This window comes from Pteropus alecto, unplaced genomic scaffold (assembly GCF_000325575.1).
Source record: "Pteropus alecto unplaced genomic scaffold, ASM32557v1 scaffold21, whole genome shotgun sequence".
Classification (NCBI taxonomy): domain Eukaryota; kingdom Metazoa; phylum Chordata; class Mammalia; order Chiroptera; family Pteropodidae; genus Pteropus; species Pteropus alecto.
In genome coordinates, this window is record NW_006436282.1 from 3,426,657 (window position 1) to 3,450,970 (window position 24,314).

At 39.6% G+C, this 24,314-nt stretch overlaps 1 protein-coding gene across 6 annotated transcripts in view; it reads right to left on the reverse strand.

The window, feature by feature from the left end:
* Positions 1-24,314, reverse strand: part of SLC25A13 (solute carrier family 25 member 13) — a 165,391-nt gene that overhangs the window by 12,446 nt on the left and 128,631 nt on the right. For all 6 annotated transcript variants that reach the window (XM_006911925.3, XM_006911924.3, XM_025046837.1 and 3 more), the window contains one exon: positions 14,904-15,044. In XM_006911925.3, coding sequence (XP_006911987.1) covers positions 14,904-15,044 — 141 coding nt within the window. The remainder of the gene's footprint in view (positions 1-14,903; positions 15,045-24,314) is intronic.

The window sequence follows — 24,314 nt, forward strand, 5'->3', positions numbered from 1 at the left end:
CAAGGGGTTCATGGATCCCCTAATTTATTCACATACTTACCCCTACCTCCCAGGATTTATGAAACATTAATAAATGCCTGTTCTAAACCCTTAAAATATTTACAATAATTCCTACACATTTAAAAGCTGTATGTAGAACAATTAACAACTAGAGCAAAGTCTTCACCAAATAATTTTTGGTGCCAAAATGATGCCATGGAGAGGCCTTGGGAACCGACGTGAGCCCCGGAATATGACGGAACGGTTAAGCATCTAATGAAAATTATAGACACATACTGTACTTTAGGAAGGCTAAGTGAGAAGGAAGTCACTCTTTTTCAACACTTAATGATTTAATACCATTTCTTTTACAGATTTCTAATACCTAAAAATTTCCACCAAATTTAGAGAATCTTCAAAGAAAACAATGAATCCATCCAGATTCAACAGATGGAACGAGGCCCAGTCACATTTACTGAGGCCCAGTGGTGTTGGATCTTGGCTATTTCTGACTGATGCTCGGCTCCAATCTGTCAAACTTTCTTAACACTACACATCTGTTACTGTAGCCTTTGCTTTTCTGACACCCACATTACACTCCTGACTCAAACTAAGCTGTGGGTAACAAAACCCTTAGTCTTTTTCATTGGAATGGCTATTAACCTAGTCTTCTGTAACTTAATTAGTTGCCTTAAACAAGTAACATAAGTAGGATTTTATGTTTAATCCTATTAAACTTCATCCTAGCTTGGCCCATCCTTCCAACCAGAACGAATGCTTGGAATCTGGATCCTGTCATGCTGCCTATTCCCCAGTCAATTCACCCATGAATGTGTTCAGAAGTTTCTGTCCACTTTGAGTACAGATATTTCAAGAAAAGGAGAGATTCACATCATGTACTGCCAATCAGCTCACACTTTTGTGTCTTGTCTTCCCCCAAACTGTGAAATGCCTAACTGAGAAAAGAAACCACAAATCCACCACACCCAAATTCCTCATTTTATAAATGAGCAAACTGATGGCCAGGACAGTTAGTCTATTGATTGCATGTTTATTAAGGGCCACGCTGTTGACTTGCTCAGGGGACATCCTTGGAGGCAGTACCAGAGACAAGGCCAAAACTCAGGACTCTCAAGTTCTTTGCCCCTCTCCCAGTTTCCCAAGAGGACAAAATACAGTGTAATACCAATATCCATGCGTGGCATCCAATCTTTTCCTTACGATTAGTTTCTTAAAAAGTTATAATGCAGGTAGTTACTGTGATAGTGACACTATTACCATTTGTTACTCTATTTTTACTTCCTTTTCCTTATTTTGCATCCAAACCTTCCTGTAAGTTCTGCCAGCCATTTGCCTACTGTGTGGGAAAGCAGTATCCAAATTAGATACCAAGTAACCAACTCAAATTAAGATCAGTTAAATCTTCTTCATGTCTGGCTTTCTCAGTAGAACAAAACCACCACCATGTTACTTTTTAAATAAATCACTTTGGAGTAATTTTTTAAGCTGATGTAATTCCTCTTCTCACAAATCTTTTTTACTAAATCTATTAGTTTTTACTTTGAACATCACCTCTCAAATCTTTGCATTTTAGAGCTGAACTTCAGTCTCTATGTTCTGTTTTTTTTGTTGTTGTTGTTGTAATACTTTCCCCTTTAAAAAGTTTCTTTCCACCTGATTATAAAATATTAAGTGCTTATCATAGACAACACAGATGAATATTGAAAATTTAAACTGCTCTTGATTTTTCATCAGTCAGAGGCAACCACCACAACTGCTGTATGTGTTTCGGAATGTTTCCTTCAACGGCAATCTTAACAACCATATGCTTCTGTGGTTCTGAGTTGTGCCTTCTTCTCCTAAAATTCATGACGTGTGATTGCTTTGTGGGAAGAGAAGGGCATTATGGTCTAACATCTCCTTCATTCCTCAGCCACATTGCCTAAATTTCCTTGCCATTTGTTATTTAAAAAACTCTTCCGCCATCTTTGGTCTTGGAAGTCTTGTAGTTTAGGCCTGGTATTCTCACTCTTCTCAAAGCTTTGTAATGACTTCACTTTTCCATTTTCCTCTACTTGGGGAGCTTGATTCCTCTCAGGTAAAGCTACTCAATGCCCCCATTCATCCGATCCATCAAGGCACACCTATCACTCTGCATCTTCTTTGATAACTGCTAAGCTGGGAACATCGACTTCTTAAACACTATCTCTTCATTCATTTAAACCCAAATACCACCCTTTCCACTGAGGATCCTTTAACTAGAAGATAGACAGGGCATGGATTCCATATGGCTCCACATTGTCTACACTTTCTTATTACTGTTCTGAGTTTTCTTCATGTTCTTACATCTGCCTATGTTCGTATTGCCTATTTCATAGTATAAGCAACCAGGGGCCAGGAATTATTGTCTGATTTAATTTAGAAAACACTTAGCAAAATCTCGGGCTGTCATTTGGGGCCTAAGACAAGTTTCTAGTGACAATGGCTTGGCTTTGCCAATTCATACAGAAAAAAACCACAACTAAAAAGAGAAATGAGAGGCCCTGGGATACGTTGTCAGGTTTCTGCAAGGAAAACTAACTCATTTCTTGGAAAACTACACTAGACACCAAAACCAAGCTTTTTGTTTTTCAAACAAAGATATATAATTTGCTGGGGATACAACAGAATTTAGGAGGAAGCAGTGGATAATTTTGTACTGGAATGTTAAAATTAAAAAAAAAGAGAGAAAAACAGCAATTAGCTCCTCATACGCTGTGTGGCTTCAATTCGATCAGAAGGCCATGGGAAGATGTGATCTGAAATGAGAAACATCCTTGTGACACAAGAAGGGTATGACCACATGAAGAAGCAGTTAGGTTTTCTCAAGAAGGGATGTTCTTTCCTGAAATCATGATAATCATTCATGTATCAGGGAGAACAAGTGCCTAGTAAGAGGTGTGATGTGCTTGAAAACAGCCCGAGACGACTGAGAAGAAAAACGGCTTAATCAAAACACATACCAACGAACAAACAAACAAACGAACAAATCCAAGGAAAAGGCAGAGCGGCTTTGTGAAACACTAAAGGAAAAATGGACAGGATATGTTGTAAATTTCTCCTACTAGGGATTAGACAATGCACAATAAAAATCAAATAATTTATGTGTACCAGAGCAAATGTGAGATTATGTAAGATGTCTTAGGTTTCTGATTATCTGACAAAAAGGAAGAAAAGGAAAAGTCAAGGCAGAAAGATGGCACGCGGAGCAGCTACAGTCTCTGTTTCACAGAGGCAGGACGGCCTTGCCAGCAAGTTAAACATTTAAAAACTCCAATTTCCACTGATCCAGGAATGAAGAATCCCTGATAAAACCTTCCCCTCCATCTCCGTTCTGCTACTTGATGAGCGCCCTGAGTAATCAAGCTCTGAACCTCCCTCACCTGTCAAAAATACCAAGCTGCCTTCTTCCACTGACGGGGGACGGGAGGTTAGGAATAAATGAGGTAATAACTGTGAACGTCCCGCGTGAGGTGTCCACTGCAGCATACATGCAAGGGACGGTGGGGATGAGGAGGTCCAAGTTCCCTGCCTCTTCAGGGGCCAGCGACTGCTCAGCCATCTCCTGGCCGCAAATCACTCTTCTGACTCACGAGGTGCCTCAAGCCTCTCTCACACCCCAGGCATCAAAGCCCAATTTCCAAAGAAAGCTAACTTTGCAGAGGATTGGACAGAAAGGCATAGACTTATTAAATTTCCCTGGACTCCTTCCTCACTGCTTCCTTCAGGTCTAAGGCACAAAGGCAGGTGCCAATTTGTAAGGCTGCCCCAGGCAGTACCTGACCTGCCGCTCACACGATGAAAAGGGGAGCAGGATGTGAAACAGGCTTTTAAAGTTCCAACAGTGAGAATGTTTCTCTCCCAGATTCCTTGATAAATCCTTCACTTTGTGGTGAACACCCATTCTCCAGTCCTACATCAAAACATAAACCTGTTTAACTTGAATTCTACTTGCCCACATACAATTTTTCCTAGGTGATCAGCCATTCTGAATAGGCAATTTCATAATAAAGGGAAACATTCTGTGCTGCCCAGGAGCCTGTGTCAGCAACACAAAAATAATTACTTTGGCCATTAAAATATTAATAAATTACAAAGTGCGTGCCACCTAAATAAATCTTTAAATGTTCTTGTCCTGCTTTTAAGTCTTTCTCACTGGTTCTCCAGGCAGCCTTGTCTCAGATGTTCTCTGGCTAGCCCTGAATTTCATTGGTACACAGTAAAATCACTTGGGGGAAATTAATAAATGCAAAGTGCAATCATCTAATCTCTTACAATTCATTAAAGCACTCTTTCTCCAAAGAGGGGAAATTGCTGGGGTTTTTTTCCTTTCTTTTTTCTTTTTAATAAAAGGCCTAATAACAGACAGGAACAATAAAAGGCATCTCAGGGGAGACCTATATATAAATAAACTAGAATCAAAACTCAGATCTAGTTTAATTATCGACTCTGGCTCTGTTCCAATCCTGTATCATTCTGAAGTCTCTCCGTCATCATTCCATTTAAGGTCTAGAAAAGCTTCTTTAAGGGTAGACCTGATTTAACTTCAAGTTACTACTCCACAATTGACACTAGCCAATTGCACAGGCTTAGAGATACTGGCCGCAGGATCATCATGGCAGAGAAATTTTTTGTTTTGCTTCTCATGCTTCTTTGGATGTAGACACTGTTGAGAGTTGATCAGTTCTTAAGTTGCTGGAATCATCCGCTTAAGTTTACTTTGGCAGCTCCGTTTGGCATGAATTGTCAAAAGATATAATACCACAGGATTTGTATCTCACACGTGCTTGCGCACACACACACACACACACACACACACAGAGCACGAATTGTCAAAAGATATAATACAACAGGATTTGTATCTCACACGTGCGCGCGCACACACGTGCGCGCGCACACACACACACACACACACACACACACACACACACACACACAGAGCTATCTCCAAAATCTTTTTTTTCCCTTCTTTTAAAGCTCTTCTCAGTTGGTATCACACTTGCCCAATCAATTTGAGTTAAGAAAACAAAACAAAACAAAACAGTCCTGAAGGATACTTGCCGATAAAGAAGCCAGGGCCAGGGCAGGGCTTTCGCATGCTGATTCCTGCTTATTCTAGCAGTACCTGCAAATACAGCTCTAAACAGACTATTTCTAATACAGGGGAAGGTAATTACACTCACAAAGGCACCTCTGTGTCAGGGCCGGGCACCAGGAGCCAGCAGGTCTGGGAGACGGAGGCTTAACAGAGACTCCTGCAGTGAATGCACATTGTCTAGCATGGGGGAAAATGCCAGACTGGGGGACCCTGCAGCATTCAAGACAACAGTGGTGCACCTTGTCTGAGAATGTTATTTAATGCTTCTGGCACCTGTAGTCAGAGCCACCCCTCCTTTCCTAACTTACAGGTTTAGAATTTATTTGGCATGTATAATTGTATATTTTGATCCTAGAGCTACAAACAATGGGCAGCATGTCATGTCTTGATCCCTTAGCATTCCTCTTGGTTTCTCCCAAGCGAGTTAACCCTTGGATACACAGCCTGGCAGTACCTCCTCTGCCCAGTCAAGGGACAGTTGGGCCATGTGGCCGGGAACTGAACAGGGTGAGTTTCAGTATCTTGCTGACAAATATCACCAGTGCCAAGACCTGTCACATGGCTGTGTCATTAGTGTTAAAACCAAATAAACCAGCCAGCAACTGCAGACTCAATATCAGTGACATTGAAATTACTTCAATTTGAATACAAAATACCAGTGCCTATTATTTGGTTTCTTTAGTCCAGGGACTTTTAGGATATTGGTTGCTCCTTAATTTCATTGTAGTTCTAACAAAAGCATGTTGGCGACTCAAGGTTTTTTGGTAGGAAATGCCACGCCTGTGTCAATGCCAGTTCTCTGTTCTACGATTGTGCCTCCCTTTGCTATGAACGGTGCTCATCTGCTAACGGCCAGAAACCCTACAGGGAGAACTTAATGCCTTGCTTAGGAGATGCTCAGGCTGGTTTGCTCTTGACTCATTCTCTTGACAAGTTTCTTTCAAAAGGTGCAGTATTATGCGGACAATGCCCCTGATAATTCCTTTTTTCTTTTCCTCCTTGATGTAGATTTCAAAGTCCAGGGAGAAAGAAAAAAGCTTTTTATTCCAATCCCCTTCAACATACTCAATGAAGGGCTTTTCTCTGCAACATTAATCATTATAGCTGAACTGAGTACTGTCTTCGTGTTTCACCTTTCTGTGTGCAGTTCTTGAAGAGGATGACTTTTTAGAGGAGAAGCAGACTGCTTGCAAAGAAGCAGTCAAAATGTATTACCTTAAATATGGATCTATATCTAAATTCTGCCATTTTACACCAACAGGACACTCTAGGAACAAGAATATAGGCTTCGGAGTGAGAGACCTAGGCTCAAATTATTGCTCTGCCACTTAGCTATCTTAAAATCACTGAACCTACAATTCCTAATTTATAAGATGTGGGTAACATTTATATTGACATAAGAACTAAATTTCAATCCAATGATTAATATAAAGTACCTAATACAATACCCAGCATGAGGATCTTCAATAAAGGGTGATGATATAAAGATAATTGCTGTTATCAAGGAAAAGTACACTGTCCCATTGGAGCAGTAAATAGAAACAACTAATATATTCTTTAAACAACTAGAAGCTGGGGTATGACTCCTATGTGGTTTCCTACCTGAATCACAGTAGAGTTCTACATGTATCAGGCTAAGGGCCAATCTTTTCTCTGGTGAAAGGCCTAAACCTACCAAATAAGTTTATACTAGTTGGCTGAATTGATCATACCCCATATGGGACTCTTTGGTTGTCACAAGCCTTATATCATTAATTTTACAGTCAATAAACATTTATTAGACTGGACATGTTTTAAATGTGTACCTTGGTCACAATTAAAACCAGAGAAATGTAAAGATAGATTAACAGAAATACATCTGTCGCTTCTGGAAAATATATTCAGAGCACTATGAACAGTAGATTAGTAGTAGCATACTCTATTACAAAAGTTTGGTTAAAGTAAGTGCTGTGTTAAAACTAATCCTGCAGACAAAAACAAAGGAAAAAACATCAGAACAAAACACTAACTTGATAAAAGTGTCTGCTTCTGGAAAGGTAGGTTATCTGCAACATGGGGCAAGGAAATTAATATTTTATTGTTACATACTCTTTTATATCTAAATTTTCTTCTTTTCAAAATTCTACTGCCTATTAAAATTAATTTTAAAAAGAACTTTATGGCTCTAGAACATGTCATTATATTCTCTCACCATCCTTAATATAGATCACTTTGAAGGCAATGGTACTGTATTCACGTTTGTAACTCTGGTACCTGTTAGAGTTAGCCCTCAACAAATATTTGGTGAATGGATGGTAGGATGACCAAAAAAATTTAAATCATTTTCTAATAGTTCTAATAATATACTATTTCTAATATTTTCTAATATTTCTAATAAGGGTCTTTTCTAGCCCCTTCTGTATACTCGACTCCTTTGGGCACTGCTTTATAAACCTAATATTTTTCAAGATGTCTCCTTCCCAAAGTCCAAAGCAGAATGCCTGACCTAGAGGAGACTGCTGACCACACAGGAGTATGATCAGAAATTACCCAGGAATGGGCAGAGTGGAAGGAGTTGGGTATGTCTGCAAGAACCCATGAGTTGACATCCTATAACTTAAAATTAATAATAACTGACACATCATGCATATTATGTGCTATTCTAGCCTATGTCCTTTACATGTATTAGTTTAGTAAACCCCTACACAGTACTATGAATGTGTCAGTACTATTATCCTTTTTACAGATGATGCATCTGAAACTCAAGAACAGAATGATAATAAAAAACCACATTTTTTTCCAGTTTTTCTTTTAAAACAACCTTTAAGCAGAATATCACATGACTTCCAGTATTAATCACAAGTTTACAACATTTTGGATACAAAATCTGGCCTCCTGAGGTACTTGATATCCTCTCCTGAATTTCTAAAATTCTGCATTTTAGTAAGACAAAATGTCCAAAATGTCCATTGTTTTATGGCAGATATTTTTGACAAAGCTATCATGAGGGCACAAAGTTATTTTCAATGAACACAAATAAATATCATTTGGAATAGCAACAGGGCCCCACTGTCTGGTTTTGTGGCTCTCTGTAGAGCATATGTGGTTTGTACGGCTACTCTGGTTAATATAAGAGGAAAATAGAAGGGCCCTCTTCCCTGACAATGGACAAAATAATTTTAATTTCTGTAATTTCAAGAACTGATATAAGATCTAAGGTTAAGAGCCCTTTTCTGGAAAACAAAACGAAATAAAGTAAAATGGAATCATTTTTCTATAACACCTAACATTTTAAAATAGCATTGGGTACTAAGAGCAATTAGGAAAAACAATCATATAACTACCTTGGCCTACACTATCTCACACTCATGTTTAGTGTCATCTCGATTCTTTTCATTTCCATTTCCCTAGCATGTTCACTGTCAACGATGACACCAAACCTGCCAACTGCTCAATATCAATGATTAGCATACGACCTTGTTTTAAAACTTCCCTGAGTTATCAGGCATGTGCTCTCTCCTATCTGGCTCAACATATCTTTATGTGATAGCTCAGGTTTCAAAGAGATGGAACTGAGTTTGAAATCTAGCCTCTCTTAGAAGGTATGTGACCTTAGACAAATTACCTAAACCCATCAGGCCTTCCTTTCCACAGCTGTGACTTACAGCTAGAAAATAACAACAACACCCTCCACACCCCCGCAAAAAAAAACAAAAAATGAAACCCCCCCCAAAAACCTATCTGCTTCATAGGTTGTAGTAGGATTAAATAATAAGCCTGGACTCTGTCTCTTTGACCCTCCTGAAAGTCCTAGCACCATATTCGATCTTGCTATCTTCAGGTTCTTCAAATTCTTCCATCTTCAGTGACTCTTTTTCCTCTCTGCCTACAAACAGGCATGGTCCTCTCAACAAAACGAAAAGAAACGCTAAATCTCTCGGCTTCTTCTCCCCTCTACCATCATTGCTACACCCCTTTCTTTCTTCCACAGCGGTTTGTATCTACTCATATTTTCTCATAAGGTTTTTCTACTTCCACCATTCTACTTAAATTGATGTTTTAAAAATAACCGTTGACCTCTATCTTTAAGTTCAAAGACCTGTTCTTGGTCTTCATCCCCCTTGGTCTCTGTGGCACTTGATTCCACTCTCCTCTCCCTCCTCGACCTTATATCTCACCCCTCTGCCAGCTAACTCCCCCACACGGCTGACCTCAGTTCCCTACCTGACAGCTACTTCTGCTTTTTCTCCACCCATACTACTTTTGCCACCTAAATGTGGGTGACCTCTGAGTTCCATCATTGGTGTCCCAGAAGCTTACTCTCATAGCTTCATGCAGACAACCGTTAAAAGACCATCCCTCTGACAAGGCCCAAGGCCTACATTCAGCATGGCAGAGCAAGAAAAAACACTAAGATTTCTGGGCCTCTACTCCTCAGTTATAAAGGTAATACCAAATAGAAGGTCTTTTCAGGTTTCTTGGAGCTTCTCGAATATAATGAAATTCTAAAATTTAAAGTAGTACCATCCATCTGGGTGCTCAAGCTAGAAATATGCGAGTCATCTTTTATCTTCCTTTACTTTTCACCTTTAATTACTTTTCAAGACTTTGTGAGACTCTCAAACATCCTTCTAATGCATACCCCTCATACCCATAACCCTAAGCTTAGGTCAATGCTGTCCTTTCTCTCCATCCATCCCCCCGGCCAATATCCTCCTAACTGGCCTCTCAGCCTTCAGTCTTGCTCTCACACGGCATTCTCCATACTGAAGCTGAATTATCCTTCCTCAAACACAAAGTTGATCATACCATTTGTCTTTGCTTTTCACCTGGTTAACTGTGACATCTTCTACGGCCTTCTTGGCCTTCTTGTTACAAGTCAGCTCCACCTCTCCGAGAACCCAAACACATCTTTCTGACAGCCCTTCTCAGCTGTACCTGTGTTGTATTCCAAAGACCTGTTTACTTCTCTGACTGCCCCCATGAGATGGTAAACTCCTTATGAAATCATGCGTTATCGATTTATTTTCATATCCCCAGAGCCCAGGGCAGAGCTGGCTGCCTCTGAAAGAGGGAAAGCAGGCTCTCATATAATTAGTGCCTTCCTTTACAGTTGACTTCCCCAATATCATGGTCTTCTTTGGTCATTATTTGCCAATTTACTCACTTTCTGTGCTCTAATATCCTTGTTATAACTTGGAAACACATGGCTTTTGCTCGCCATTCATTGGCTCAACAAAAACTTATCAAATGTCTACTTATGTGCCAGAAACTGTTATAAGCGGTGTGAACAAGATAGGTCTCTGATATCAAAGTACACTCTAGATAAGGGAGACACGCACAGAGAAAATTATCAGATGGTGACGGGTGCTATGTAAAGAACGGAAAGGGGGGATGTGACAGCAAATGATCTGGTCACCCTTCTAAGCAGGCATCTGTTGAGCTAAGACATGAGGGGAAGAGCCTTTAGGTGGGCTGACGAGGAAAAAAAAGGGGTGGTACAAACTGGAGGGTGGAGAGGACGGGGCCAGGAGTGAAAGAGTTGGGGTTCTATTCGAAGTGCAGAAGGAAGCTGTAGGGCACATTAATTTCTCATTTTCTCTGGTTTCTGTTTAAATGTCATCTCACTCAAAAGGCCCTCACCGACCACCCTATTAAAATACAACCTCCCTCCAATTCGGTCCTGCTTTGGCCCTTCTCCATATCCTTACCCTACCAAGCCTTTCTTATTTTTCAAGGTTTTTAGTATGATCTGATGTCATACGATGGATGACTTTCTACCCACCAAACTGTGAGCAAGGGCTTTAGATTTCACAGCCAGACTCTAAATGGCTAGAACAGGGCACACAGTCAGCTTTCAATTGAAATGTGTTGAGTGAATGAATTAATCTGATTTACATTTTAAATAGATCACTCTGGCTGCTGTGGGGACAATGGATTTGAGGGAGTCGAGAGTCAAAATAAAGAAACCCCATGAGGAGGCTTTCCTAGAGGTCCAGATGGAAGTCAAATGTGGAAGAAGAACGGTGAGAACTACCACTGTGGTGGTTTTAAAAACCATACAATGTCCCTTGGTCTTAGAAAATTAGCGTGATACCATGTCCTCAAAGTAATAACTCAGGAGTTGCTTTCTTCATGTAGGGGTATGAGCTCATAAAAACAGATATCTTTTAAAGCCGTTCAGTCAAGAAATTAGTCTTAGGTACTTATGTTACCAAGATAAAACTGATAAACTGATACAGCTTGACAAAAACCTATTAATACTAAAAAATGCACATGCCCCTTATCTTACCAATTTCATGGGTATTGAATTTATCATGGGTATAAGTCACAAAAGTATGTCAAAATATATGCACGGATGTTCGCCCTGTCATTGCTTGTAATATCCCCAAACTAGAAATAACATAAATACCCATCAGTAGGAAACTGTTTAAAAAATACTTTAAAAAATTTTATACAGTTATTTAATAAAATGAGAAAAGAGCTTTAAGATGTATGTTTAGAAAGATTCTATTTTTGTTAAAATACACATAAACAAGACTGATATTGATATGGGTACAATATGACATATACAGAGAGAAGGGGAAGGAGAGGTAAATATTGATCTAAGTAAAAAAGTTTTCTTTTCTTAAAGATGTATAAAAAAAAACATAAGAGGTGGTTATCTTTTATCCTTTGAAGAGGGATAATGGGTAGAGAGAGAATTTTACTTTCTTTCAGAAATTTTAAATGTTACCAAAAGAGGGAGGGGGCTCTGTTTACAGGGTTCACTGTATCTGCTCTAAACTATTTCTAACCTCAGGAATGTGAAATGTTTACCACATTCAATTTTTTTTTTTCAGTTGTAAATGTATTTCTAAAGCAAGAGTTCTAATTACCATTTACTGGGAAGTCAGAGAATAGTGGGGTATTTTGCAAGTCAATTCAGGAGAAAAATAGAAAGCCAGGTTAAGTCCAATTTAAGTGAGGTTAAGCACTGCAGCCTAAACACACAAGACACAGCCCACCGCTCCCCTCACCAGGGTCCCGCATTGTCATGTTAACGACAGCAAACAAAAGGACCAAGGGAAGGGGAATGAAGATTACCCGTCCCAACTAAAACTAGGACAGAGTCCTCTTTTGAAAGACCCAGGTGGAGGGACACATACCAGGTTTAAAAGTATTAGGTCTCTTCATGTCATGTGCATTTTTTTCTACCTAACCAAGACAGGAAACAGTGAAAAGTTTTGTTACTAAAAAGTGTGATTCTGAAACAAAAACATAGTAAACTACACAGGAATACGAAAGCTGTGATGCCCCTAAAAGGATGGATCTTGAATTGCTAAAGTGACCTCTGACCTTGGAGGGGTGGGTTAAGATGGGTGAGCACGGAGAAGGGCTCACGAGAACCCAAACCCGAGGCTGGAAGCTGATTCATCTTTATTGCCTCCCTAGGTTATCAGTGAGGATATCAGTGAGGATAACCTAGGGAGGCAATAAAGATGAATCAGACTGAACGGAGAAGTGAACTCTACAGAATGAATTCTTCCAGGCTCATGGATCTCAGCGGACTTAGCGATGACACCAATGGCCAGCAGAAAGGAGGGAATTGCTAGGTCACTCTCTTGCAATGAAACCAAATTTCCAGAAACTCAAAGTGTTAGCGACTTCAACGGGTAATTACCAATGCACCAAATGCTGCACCAAGCCCCATGGAATGCCTCTGAACTAGATTAAACCACCAGGCTAGTAATTAAACTAACTTTATATGGAAGAGATCTCGTGCTCAAACTTGAGCAATCCTGCTCACTTCAGGAAAGCAATTTTAGCACAAAAGTGGAAACAAGAAACTTCTGAGCCTCAATTTCAGCTCAGATACCATCGCTGGCAGCCTCTATTCTCTTAACTACAAAAATCAGGAGACCAACTACTTCCAGGGGGTGTTAAAGGGGATTAAGATTATGAAATACTGTGAAGATGAAAAGGACTAAGTCTCAGTCTTGTATCATTTGCAAGTATTTTAACAGTCTCTGTTTCTGTGTCGGCAAACAAGTTTTTACCATTTTATCCATCTAGACATTTCGATAGCAGTCACTGCCATATGTACCTGAAGTGTTTTTACCAGACAACCTGTTGAAAGACTGCTTGGCATCTTGTCAAAATGACATGCTGCTACATCATGTTAGAGTCTGCAAAAGCCTAAAAATTTAGAAAAGGAGATGATTTTTCTTCAAATTGATCAATGCTATGACAACACTGTTTACTTCTTACAGCTGGATAATAATTTGGTAAATGAAACAGCTAGAACATTGCGTTCTACCGCATACTCACAGACTGAGTATTTTAAGTGCTGCTTTTAAAAATGAGCATGTTTATTCCAAAACATTACAGATAGCTACATATAAGGCAAGCTTCTGCCTTTCTTAAAAATAATCCCAGAAAAGAGGGTGTCACATTATATTTGATCTTTACGAAGTCAGATCATGGGGTACTCTTCTAATGACTTGACCTTGAGAAGTACAGAGTACCATTTGGGAAAGGCAGATCTGCCTGAAACAACCTTAGTTACTACTACCACCAGATGTTTATCAAGCTCACCTACAAAAGTTGAGTTAAAAAGAAAAGGGTAAAAAAAGTAGGAGATCCTGGGGGTAGGATCTCACAAATGCTGTGTCAAAACAAGGCATTTAAAGTTCCCTCTAAAAAGCAATATGACAGGTTGTTACACTATGAGACTCATTATATCCATTTAGGATGAATTGGGCATAAGAAAAAGGAAAACAACCATCCTAACATTATGTTTCTGTGGGATAAAATGCCAGGGCAATACTGCATGTGCAGTCCAAAAGTGCTTCATTTTGCCAGGTCGGGATGAAAACGAGATGATGTACTCTTGTAAAACTATGCGAACAGTTGATTCAAAAAGTAGATTACGTGTCGATCAAGACAAGGATTCAAAATTAATATGAGGAATCTGAATCAAATATTGATATGTGTGTATAGGAAAACGCAAAATTAATTTTATATAATATGATTTTACACCATTATGTGCAGAATAAATGAAAACTATCATAAGTAGACATTTGACTAGTCATACTATATCTTTAAGGTTTACTTATTCAAGTTGGTCATAAAATATATTTTTTAAATCTTTCCATTGAAAAATAGTGAACACATTATGTTTGATACAGCCTTATAGCTGGGCATTTATGAAGCTAATTCTAGTATATTCTATTACCACTTCTTTAGTAGAAAAGTGTGAATAAAAAGTTTTAAGTATTTCTTAAAAGTCTGGTTTTGTAATCAGTCTGAAAAACTATTTTCTAAATGAAAAATGGTTAAGATTCCAAATAGTTATGACAAGGCATACATATGGACAGGGCCAGAATGTATAGGATCAGAAAATAAATTCCACATCTGGTGTGGGCTTCTCCTTAAACTGAGCTCAGCATATTTCCCAAAAAACAGTGCCCTGTGATCTTCACATCTATCATTCCTAGAGGATGACACTGAGAATTAGGTTTTTATATCAATAACAAACTCAAATAAAGCTCCAGCCAGTGTTGCTGCAAAGAACTGTGCACAGAACAAGGCTAGTGGGCGTAACTCACGTCATAGTCATCCTTGATTTGTGTATTTCTAGAGACAAGTTTTTTGGCAGATGGCAGGAAGGGGCACCTCCTTCTAAATGGCATGAAGGTACCCTATGGGCGCCTGCAGAACGTCCACTCCAGGTATAAAAACGTGAGGAACTGATTTCATGTTGATGAACAGTTACTAATTTAGGAGATGAGCCTATACACAAATAAATGGCCAAAAGGAAAGTTACCTTGTAGATTCCGAAGAACCCCAGGTCCCTCAGGACAGACAGAGCACTGACTCGGGGACCGGTGGTGATTTCCCCAGCTACCTGCAGACGGATCTTGACAATTTCCAAAGGATTTGTGAAAATCACCTGGGAGCCTCCTGCCTAAAAAGGAGAAAAAGATTCAGTATTAAAGCAGAGTAACAGTCATTATTCTCAATGGAGCTTAGACTATTCTATCCTCGAGAGACTGTAATTTCAATCCTTGTCCCATCAATTAAAAGTTAGGGATCAGGAGTTTCAATCAAAATACAGTTACTGCCTAGGACACGTTTGGTAAAGGGGCCCAATCTCTTTCATGCAGAGATTGAAAGAAGAGAAAGACCAGAAACAGAGACTTCTTTGCCAAAAACAGAGACTTCTGTTGGCCTCACCAAAGTCCTCGCACTAAAATGACGATTCTTTGAAGCAAAATCAACTGCCACCACAAGGCTCAAAGCCAAGAACACAGAGGCAACAATAAAATGAAAATCAAACAGTATCCAAATAAAGAGATACAGATCTGCCTGTCAGAATAGGAGAGGACAGGAAGACACAGGTTCTCCCACCATGAACTTCGTGATTCTGTCCATGATTCAAAAACTGCCAGAAAACATGGAAACTAAGATGAAAGCTATTTTTCTCTTAAAAAAAAAATCAGGCTGATCATCAAACACCATTTTCTGAAGTTACATATTATTATAATTTTATTTATGTATTACCTGTGTATAGAATTGCTCTTTTCATATAAGATAAATGTCAAAGTAGTAAAAATATGCATTAAATCAATTATGGCCCAAACTTTGAACAACGTGTGTTATTTCATTCCAGCAATGGCTGGGTGCCATACCTCCGAGATCATCAGTGGAAATCTTTAAAGTGCACTATAAGGGAAATTTTAAGCTACGTATTTTGAAGCTAAGCCTATATTTATCATAAGCAATTACATTTTTTCTTACTGTACTTCAACTTGTTATTCCTTGTCACAAATATATTAAAATTTTTGTATCATTCAAACTAAGGTTGACACACAGAATCTTTATCGTGTAGCGACTGCACCAAACCGGACCACAGACATAGTAATGACATTTTACAGCTTAGTAGATGCTATCAAGGTAAAAGGCACAATTTGGGTCAATGTCATACAAAACTACTTCTTGTTAGGTCCTTTGATCTTATTAACTAATGTATGCATCCTCATAAGGATGGTCTTTTAAGTACTGTTTATAATATCTGGAAATAACAATTAGAAACACATAAACATCCAATGGTAAGGAATAGATTAAATGAATCTGAGTATGTTTGTACAATGGGTTCTGTGCCTCCAATAGAAATACTGTGGAAAATGTTCAATAGATACTGTGAAGTAAAAACTCTCATATGATTAAATGCACGTACATCCTTCCCTCGGCTGTCTCTCAACACAGTGTGGAAGAGATACACCAGTGTAGTGCTTCTGAGGTGGTAGAATTACAAATAGTTTATTTTCTCTTCTGTTGTTTTTTTAAAAATTTCTTCTCGATAGATCATGTGTTACTTCTATAAGGAAAAATAAATACTTCTGCATAACTTATCTAACATATATAGAAATGTTAACCAAAAACAACAACAACAAAAACTAAAGAAAAATGTTCGCCCACTCTTTAAAACTAATTTTTTCCGTTTGTATTAACTTGACACTTCAGTCAAAATACACTAGTTCTTAAAAACAGACTGAGATTTGCTCTCGCTTCACTCATTAAAACTATTTGGAAGGCACAATTTTCCCACGGCTAGAGGCAACACAGACTTCCTCTCCTTACTTGCTTTTACCCTGTTTCACCCATCACCTTTATCTCTCCTAGGTGACTCTTAGGAGGTGGGCCAAATAATCTTGGTAGAGAAAACCTGAGTTGGATATGTCAAAAGGCCTAAGAGAGGTCCTCCGAAGTAATTTGTGGGTTTGCACTGGAGCCTTTCCACATGGCATGGAGCGAGTTGTTTAAGGGTGGCAGAGTAAAGAGGGGAAACGAGCCTGGTGTCCTGACGGTGCTAAGGCACAGTAAGGATTATGTTCGTGCATCTGGACCTAAACTCTCGAGTTGCAAAAATGAATAAAAATTAAAAAATTCTTTTGTGGAGACAGAATTGCTCAGATTCACTGAGTTGGAATTAGCCTGAGGCTGATTTTTGAAAGCTTGCAAGTGGTAAGACTATGTCTACCAAGGGCAGAATGGAAAACATTCAGCGTACATCCATCTTCTCGCAGAACAGAACAGGAATATGATGCCAACAGCGGGTAAGGGGGCAGCGCACATGAAGACCAACCCTCAGCCCCTATTTGTCAAACCATCTCACTCATTAGGAGGATCAAAGACATAAGTGAATATATTGCAGCCAGCACCATGCTCAAGATACAGCAGTGACTCCAAACATGCTGGTTTTGTTTCCTCAAGCCCCTAAATCAATGGTTCTCCTCCCTGGCTGCATGTTACAATCACCTGAGAGCTTTTAAAAAGTAGTGACGTCTAGACCCTACTCCAGACAAATTAAATGAGAATTTCTGCAATCTTTTTTTGAAAAGTTTTCTCATGTGATTAAAATTTGCAGTGAGAGTTGAGAATCATTTTATCTCACCATATCTTCTCTAGGATCCCTTTCAATTCCAAGAAGTTGCTTGATAGGCTTATTTAAAGCTGTGAGTTCTAATTCTAGTCTTCTGCATTCTTTCAGAGAGTAACTTCCATATGTTTTACATGTGATCTCATAAGAAACTTTTTATATACATCCAAGTTACCACTTTTAAAGGGTATAATTCTTAGGTATAGAATTGTTGTCTTATTCATTACCTCATATCTTTGCCAATACCTGTAAAAGTTAACATTATATACAATAAGAACTTACACTCGACTTTCTAACTCCAAGTCAATTGATAGTTACCAATTCTTTTAGCACAGAAAAGTGAATTCTAATCACTAAAGATGATGCAAAAGTCGAATCCACTCCGGAGAGCTGCAGGGAACAGAAGCAGTGGGAAGAAAGAGCATAGTGATTCTAGGAAAAAATAATGATGTGCTCGTTACCTTTAGTGGGCTCAGAAAGAAAGAACCTACAGACTAAAAGTGGCACATTGTAGAGGTGCCGAAAATGAATGGGTCCTTTGGAGTCAAGCTGGAAGGAAATGAGACTCCAAGGCACCAAGAGAAGATGCTTATCATCAGCTGCACGGTATCTGGGCATCGCCATGACCTGATCACTGAGCAGTACACTGCCTGCTGCTCCTCTGGCTCCTGGTCTATTATCCATTCATAGTACCTTGCCCAGGTCCCTTCTTTGCAGAGAGATCAAAGACAGCCAAATCTGTGGACAGGGACACCTATTGTGCTCGATGTCTTTGTGTCTTTCATCACTCGAGAGTTCTAGCTGTGTGAAGATACTGTTTTTTTGTGTGTGTGCAGTTTTGTCACAAATCATTTCCCTATGACTTTCTGGAGTCTGAGGCAAGTAGGACAGGGGAAGATTTTCCACACCAAAACTTGCTCTGTGTGGCATGTTATACTTACAATGGTAACACTGCCTTCTCTACAGGTCTCTTGGAATATCCTTTGTTACTGAACTCTTAGTCACTACCCAGCAACTGGATACCTAAAGAGAAATGCGTACACCTACTACAGACTTACTTCTGCTACTTGATCATTCATTCATTCATTCATCAAATGTTTATAAGCAATAGTGTTTAAAGTTTGTCCTTGGAACTGCAAGAACACAGACGAGTGAGAAAGCATTCTTGTTTTCAAGGAACTTGAAATAGGAGTAGAGGTAATAAATGTTCGTTAAGCGTCCATTATGGCCTATAAAGATATTGCTGTGTGTGTGTGTGTGTGTGTGTGTACACCACACACCTTTGATCCACTCAAGAGATCTTTTTCCAGATTTTATAGGAGAGGAAACTGAGGCATAGAAAGAGTAAAGCAACTGTTACAAGCTGAACTGTGCTCCACCACAATTCACCTATTGAAATACTAACCCTTAGGACTTCATAATGTGACTATATTTGGAGGTAGGGCCTTTTAAGAAGTAATTAAGGTAAAATAAGGTCATATGGTTGGGCCCTAATACAATGTGACTAGTGTCCTTATAACAAGAAGAAACTGAGATACATTCACATATGTCCTCCCCGTGGTCTCATGGGGACAAGGAGGGAAGATGGCAATCTTCAAGCCAAGGAAAGGGGCCTCAGAAGAAACCAACCCTCATGACACCTTCATCTCAGACTTCCAGCCTCCGGAGACGTGAGAAAATAAATTTATGTGGTTTAAGTCACCCAGTTTTTGGTAATCTTTTACGGCAGTTCTAGAACTAATATAGCAATTTATCCAGGGCTACACACACCTGACAAGCAGAGGATTTTCTACTGAGTCCAATAAATATCTACCTTATGAATAGAGAAAGTGACACATGAGAAAAGATAATTAAAATATATGACAAGAGGTAAGGTCCAGACAAATTGCAAGGGCAATTCAAAGGAGGGCCGAGATCTCTGCTGGCTAGGATAATGTGGGGAGGTAGTAAGGCTGGAAAGAACATAACACATCAGCTGGTGACTGGGGTGAAATTAGGATTTCCGTAATCCAGGCAGAGAATGGCACAAAGGCACAGTGACAAGGGCTTTGCATACTAAGGGGTGAACAGACCCAGCATAACATCCATCCAGTGAAATTTTAATAAGTGTGATAATTATGATGAGATTAACATTATCGTCCACTAACATTTATTGAGTACTTACTACGTTCACCAGGCATTGTGCTAAGAGCTTTGTAAGAATTTTCTCTTTGGGTCCTCATGATATCATAAGGTAGGCAGTAATATTATTTTGGTTTTATAAGCGAGCAAACCAAAGCTGAAAGGGGTGAAGGAGACAACTTGCCTGAGGTCACACAGCTAGAAAGATAGAGTCTGGATTCAAAGCTAGACCTGCTGGGTGCCAGAGCCTGAGCACTTTACACTACTTATCATAGCAGGATAGAGGAATTAACAGGACTATTCCTTTATGGAATGGAAAGGGTATGAAAGAGGATGTCTGCAAATAAGACTAGTGGGGCCAGATCATGGAAGGCCTAGTAGCGACCCTGAAGAACGGGGCGGCATTCTAGACATGGTGCATTCATGCACGCCTGTGGTAGGAGCAGAGCTGGAAAATAAAGTTTAGGAGCCGAAGACTGTAGTAATTCTTATCTATGTCTCAGAGAGAAGACAGGCCAGCAGAAGAGGGCATTTATTAGGGGGAAAGAGCCCTGAGGCAGAAATAACAATTAGGATTTTAGCAGACTAGGTGAGAGATTAAACAAAAACAAAAACAACAACAAAAAAAAAACAGAATTAGAACAATTACACTGTAATAAGGTAGGGGGTGGGATGGATGCAATAGAGATCATCAACAGGGCTCGGCTGCTGAATATGGGACAAAAGGAGCAGGTAAGGCCAAAGAAAGGATCGAGTTTTTGCATCTGTGTTAATAGGAACAAAGGGACCTAAAGAGACATATGAAACATCGAGAAGGTAATGGAAGGGCTTTAAGTTAGGAGTTAAGGTCTGAAACAGAGAGATGGGCATGATTCCACATACGTGCTAACTGGAGTAGGAGCTTATATGGGATGGGAGGAAGATGAAACAATAGTGGAGACCTAAGAAGTGATCAGAAACCTCTGCTACATGCCAGTATTCAGTCGTCCAGGCACAGAAAGGGGCTTCCAGAAGGGAGAAGACCAACGACCAAATGGCCGACAGTGTCCGCTGACACACGGAGGACATGGAGGGATCTGTGAGTGGAAAGATGGAAGCTGGATGTAGAGCAATTAGAGACAGTTTATGTAACCTATATTTCCAAGGGAGGGAAATAGAATGAATGTCATTAATGGAAGCAAGCAAAGTAGAATGAAAATTTATTTAGGATAATTAAGAAGAAAAGATCTGGGAGAGAGTGAAAAAATGAAAGAGAACTGGGGATAATTATACCTACGTAAAACAGTACAAGTTCTAAAGTAGAGGAGGAGTGAAAGGTAGAGTTTCACGAAGCCTGCAGATTTCCTTTAACGACACAGAGTTGTGGGATAATTTTGTTTCAGAGAAGAAAGTGACAATTGGCAGTTGTTCTTACTATTTGTACTTCAAACATTAAAAAATATTAAAATCAAATGGATCAGGATTTGGCACAAGGAGACATGACTAAAGTTCTGAAGCACAAACCAGTCAGTGACAACAAAAGACCCCTCTGAATCAATAATAAAATTTTATTCTGGCTCTCCCAGCCTCACAGTGAAGTCAGTCGGATTTGCAACATAGACAAGAAGAAGAAGTAGCTAATGATGTCTAAAGGTGAGTCCAGTGCATTTGCTCAGACATTCTATCCCTTAACTCAAAACAAACAGATGGGAAGACGCAGAGTGTATGTAAACACTGCTTAGGGTTGCTTATCTACACCTGCCCCAGGGAACCTAGAGCCACAGACAGTTCCACAGCAGGTTCTTTATTAAGAGCCTACTGTGTGCACAGAACTGTAGATGTGGAATAATTGGGTTCGTACCCAGGCTATTACCAGGTACTGAACAAGAACATTTTATGGCTTACTGTATTAGTATTGAATACTAGCATTGGTGTGACAAAATATTTTGTAGCATACTTTTAAAAAAGGAACCTCACATTCAAAAGCATTATTTATCTTTAGAGAATATGTAATTGCTATAATAAAATATCTTACACGTTAACATTTTTTATAAGTGACATGAACAAGGGATAACCTAACATGAAATACATAGAATTAAAATGAAGAAAACTATAGATTTTTTTCAAAGGGACATAAAATATTTGAATACGAAAGAAACAAGTATTGTTCTTCAACTGGGAGATTCAACATTGTTAAGATGTCAATTTGCCTGTAAATTAATTTAAAATATAAAAAAAGTCAATTTTTCTATAAATGAATATAACAGTCAACTGTTGTAAAGATTTCAATTTTCCCATAAATTCATTTAAAATCCAAAGCAATCTTCTTAAATAAAATCTTAGTAAGGTTTCCTGAAGATGTTTGCAGATAGGAATATTCTGAATAAAAGGTCACATGGAGAATCTTGTGTTAGTACCCATTAACGCACATTTACAGTGTCAGTGATTTTTGAAACTTTAGTCCAAAACTAGATAAATGGGAAAAAAAAAATCAAGATATAGAGGGTCACTGGGTACCCTGAAAAGGAATATAGGAAGTGCTATTTAGTGGCACGGTGAATGGTAGAGCAGACCCCCTTCTATCTGTAGCTAAGGTCCCTCTCTGTCCAGCTCACTCACATTGGGGGCATCCTAATGAGTCGCTACGGTTTCGTAATCCTGACCAGGGGGCTGGTTTTGATCCACTTCTGCCTCAATCCCGTGGACTACAAAGAGGAATACAATTCATCAATCTTTCTGGGAGAGTCTCCAGCTTCTACCAACTCTTGTTTCCCAGAGTTGTCTTTTCACTCGTTATTCAGAGAGCATGTAGTTAACCAACAGGTCCAGTATGCGGGAGGAATTCAAGAGTTTGAAAACACACTGGTATAGGGAGGCCAAGAATCTGTGTCATAAAATTTAGCAGTGGCTGGTAAGGGAATTCTGACCACTTTTATAAAGATTTCTTTGCAATGTCTCTATTTTTCAAACCACGTCTCCTAATCAATGAGGTCTCTCCCCGCAGAGGGAACCAGCCCAGTAGTGGACTCCACTGTTCCTTCCTACCTGGGTGATTGTTCTCCTTCCTTTCGTTTGTGCGTGGGTTAGCTACTCCCATCCTCCTGACCTTTATGGGTTCTGGAGGCTGCAGCCTTTCCTCTAGCATGTGGCTCCCCTCGCAGTGATCTCTGCACTGGTTACTTCCAGTCAGCCCTCCAACAGCATATTCTATTCTTACGTCTGTCCTGCAGGTCTCTTTCTGGAAGGACGTGGTTTCCCAGTAACCCGGTGGGGGTAGTCGTCTTTGAGATTCACTTCTCAGGAATAAGCTATCCACCAGAGTGATCAGAAAGATATAGTTCTCTGAATGACTATAGCCCTGCAAACCCTTACTCCTCTTCTCCTGGTGAAGTTAGAGACAGACATTTGTTGAGCACTGTGATATAGCGGGCACTGTGCTAAACTCTCTAGACATTATCTCCATTCCTCCAGTGATGCTGACACAGGTTATATTTCTACAGTTCTGGAGAGGAGGGAACGAAAGCAGAGATTCTGTCCAAAGCGGAGACAGAAATTGAACCCAGGCTGGCCTGATTCCCAAGCCAGGCGCAGAACCATTATGCTGATTTGCTGAGGGTCAAAAAGCCTATGCTTTAGAACAAAATTCATTTTCAGTTTTTCTTTTTTGTTTAAACAGAGTATCTGCAGGAATCTTTGGTCAATCTGTTCACAGGGAGTAGAATTCCCATGACTTGGCGAGCCTCTGTCTAGAAGAGATAAGTAAATGATTCAGAGATACTAAAGTATGTCAAGAAATATGAGAGTTTTTTCCAGGTACAATATAGTCGACTTTCATCAGATGCATCAGATTGTTCTTTGCAGTTTAGGCAATAAATCATAAGGCAACCCTAGGCCCTGAGGCAGTAGAATCCCTAATTCATGCCAAATCTGAATCCTTGAGGAGCAGTTCAGACTCAGACATGTATAACTACTGACATATTTTTAATTTCACTCAAATGAGCTTATAAAATAATTACACTGGTGCGGGTTTTACCTAAATATAGCTCAGTGGTTCAGGATGGGAGCAACTGAGTCACATAGACCAGGATTTTAATTCAGGCTTTATCATTTCCTTGAATGGGGCCTCAGGCAATTTCTCAAACTTACTAACTCTTAGATTTCTCATTTGGACCACAGAGATGACACCGATTCAGGCTGTGAGGACTGCGTAAAAGCAGGGCGTACCAACTGCCTAGCACGGTGCTTGACACAGAGCAACGGGCCAAGAAATTGGGGACGCTGCTGGGTGTCAGTATGGCACCATGGTTGACAGCCTAGGCTCCGGCAAACTTCTTAACTTACTCACTCCCAACTTACTTCATCTGCGAAATGGGCACATCGACATTAACACTCTTCGTGCTTCCAATGAATACTGACTGGGTGCCAACTCTTTAGCAGGTGTATCAGGATGAACAAGACTGACAAAGGTCCCCACCCTCATGGAGCATATGTTCCAGCTGTTACTTATAGGATCATGGGAGGATTACATGAAAACATGCACGCAAAGCACTTATGCCATTGCCTAGCATACTATAGTGCTCAATCAACGGTACTGATTACTATTAATAAATATATTACAGAACTCTGTTTAGGTGACATTAGCTTACCAAACTCCTTTAAAGCCAGCACAAATCAGTCTCAAATTTTTCTTTCCCT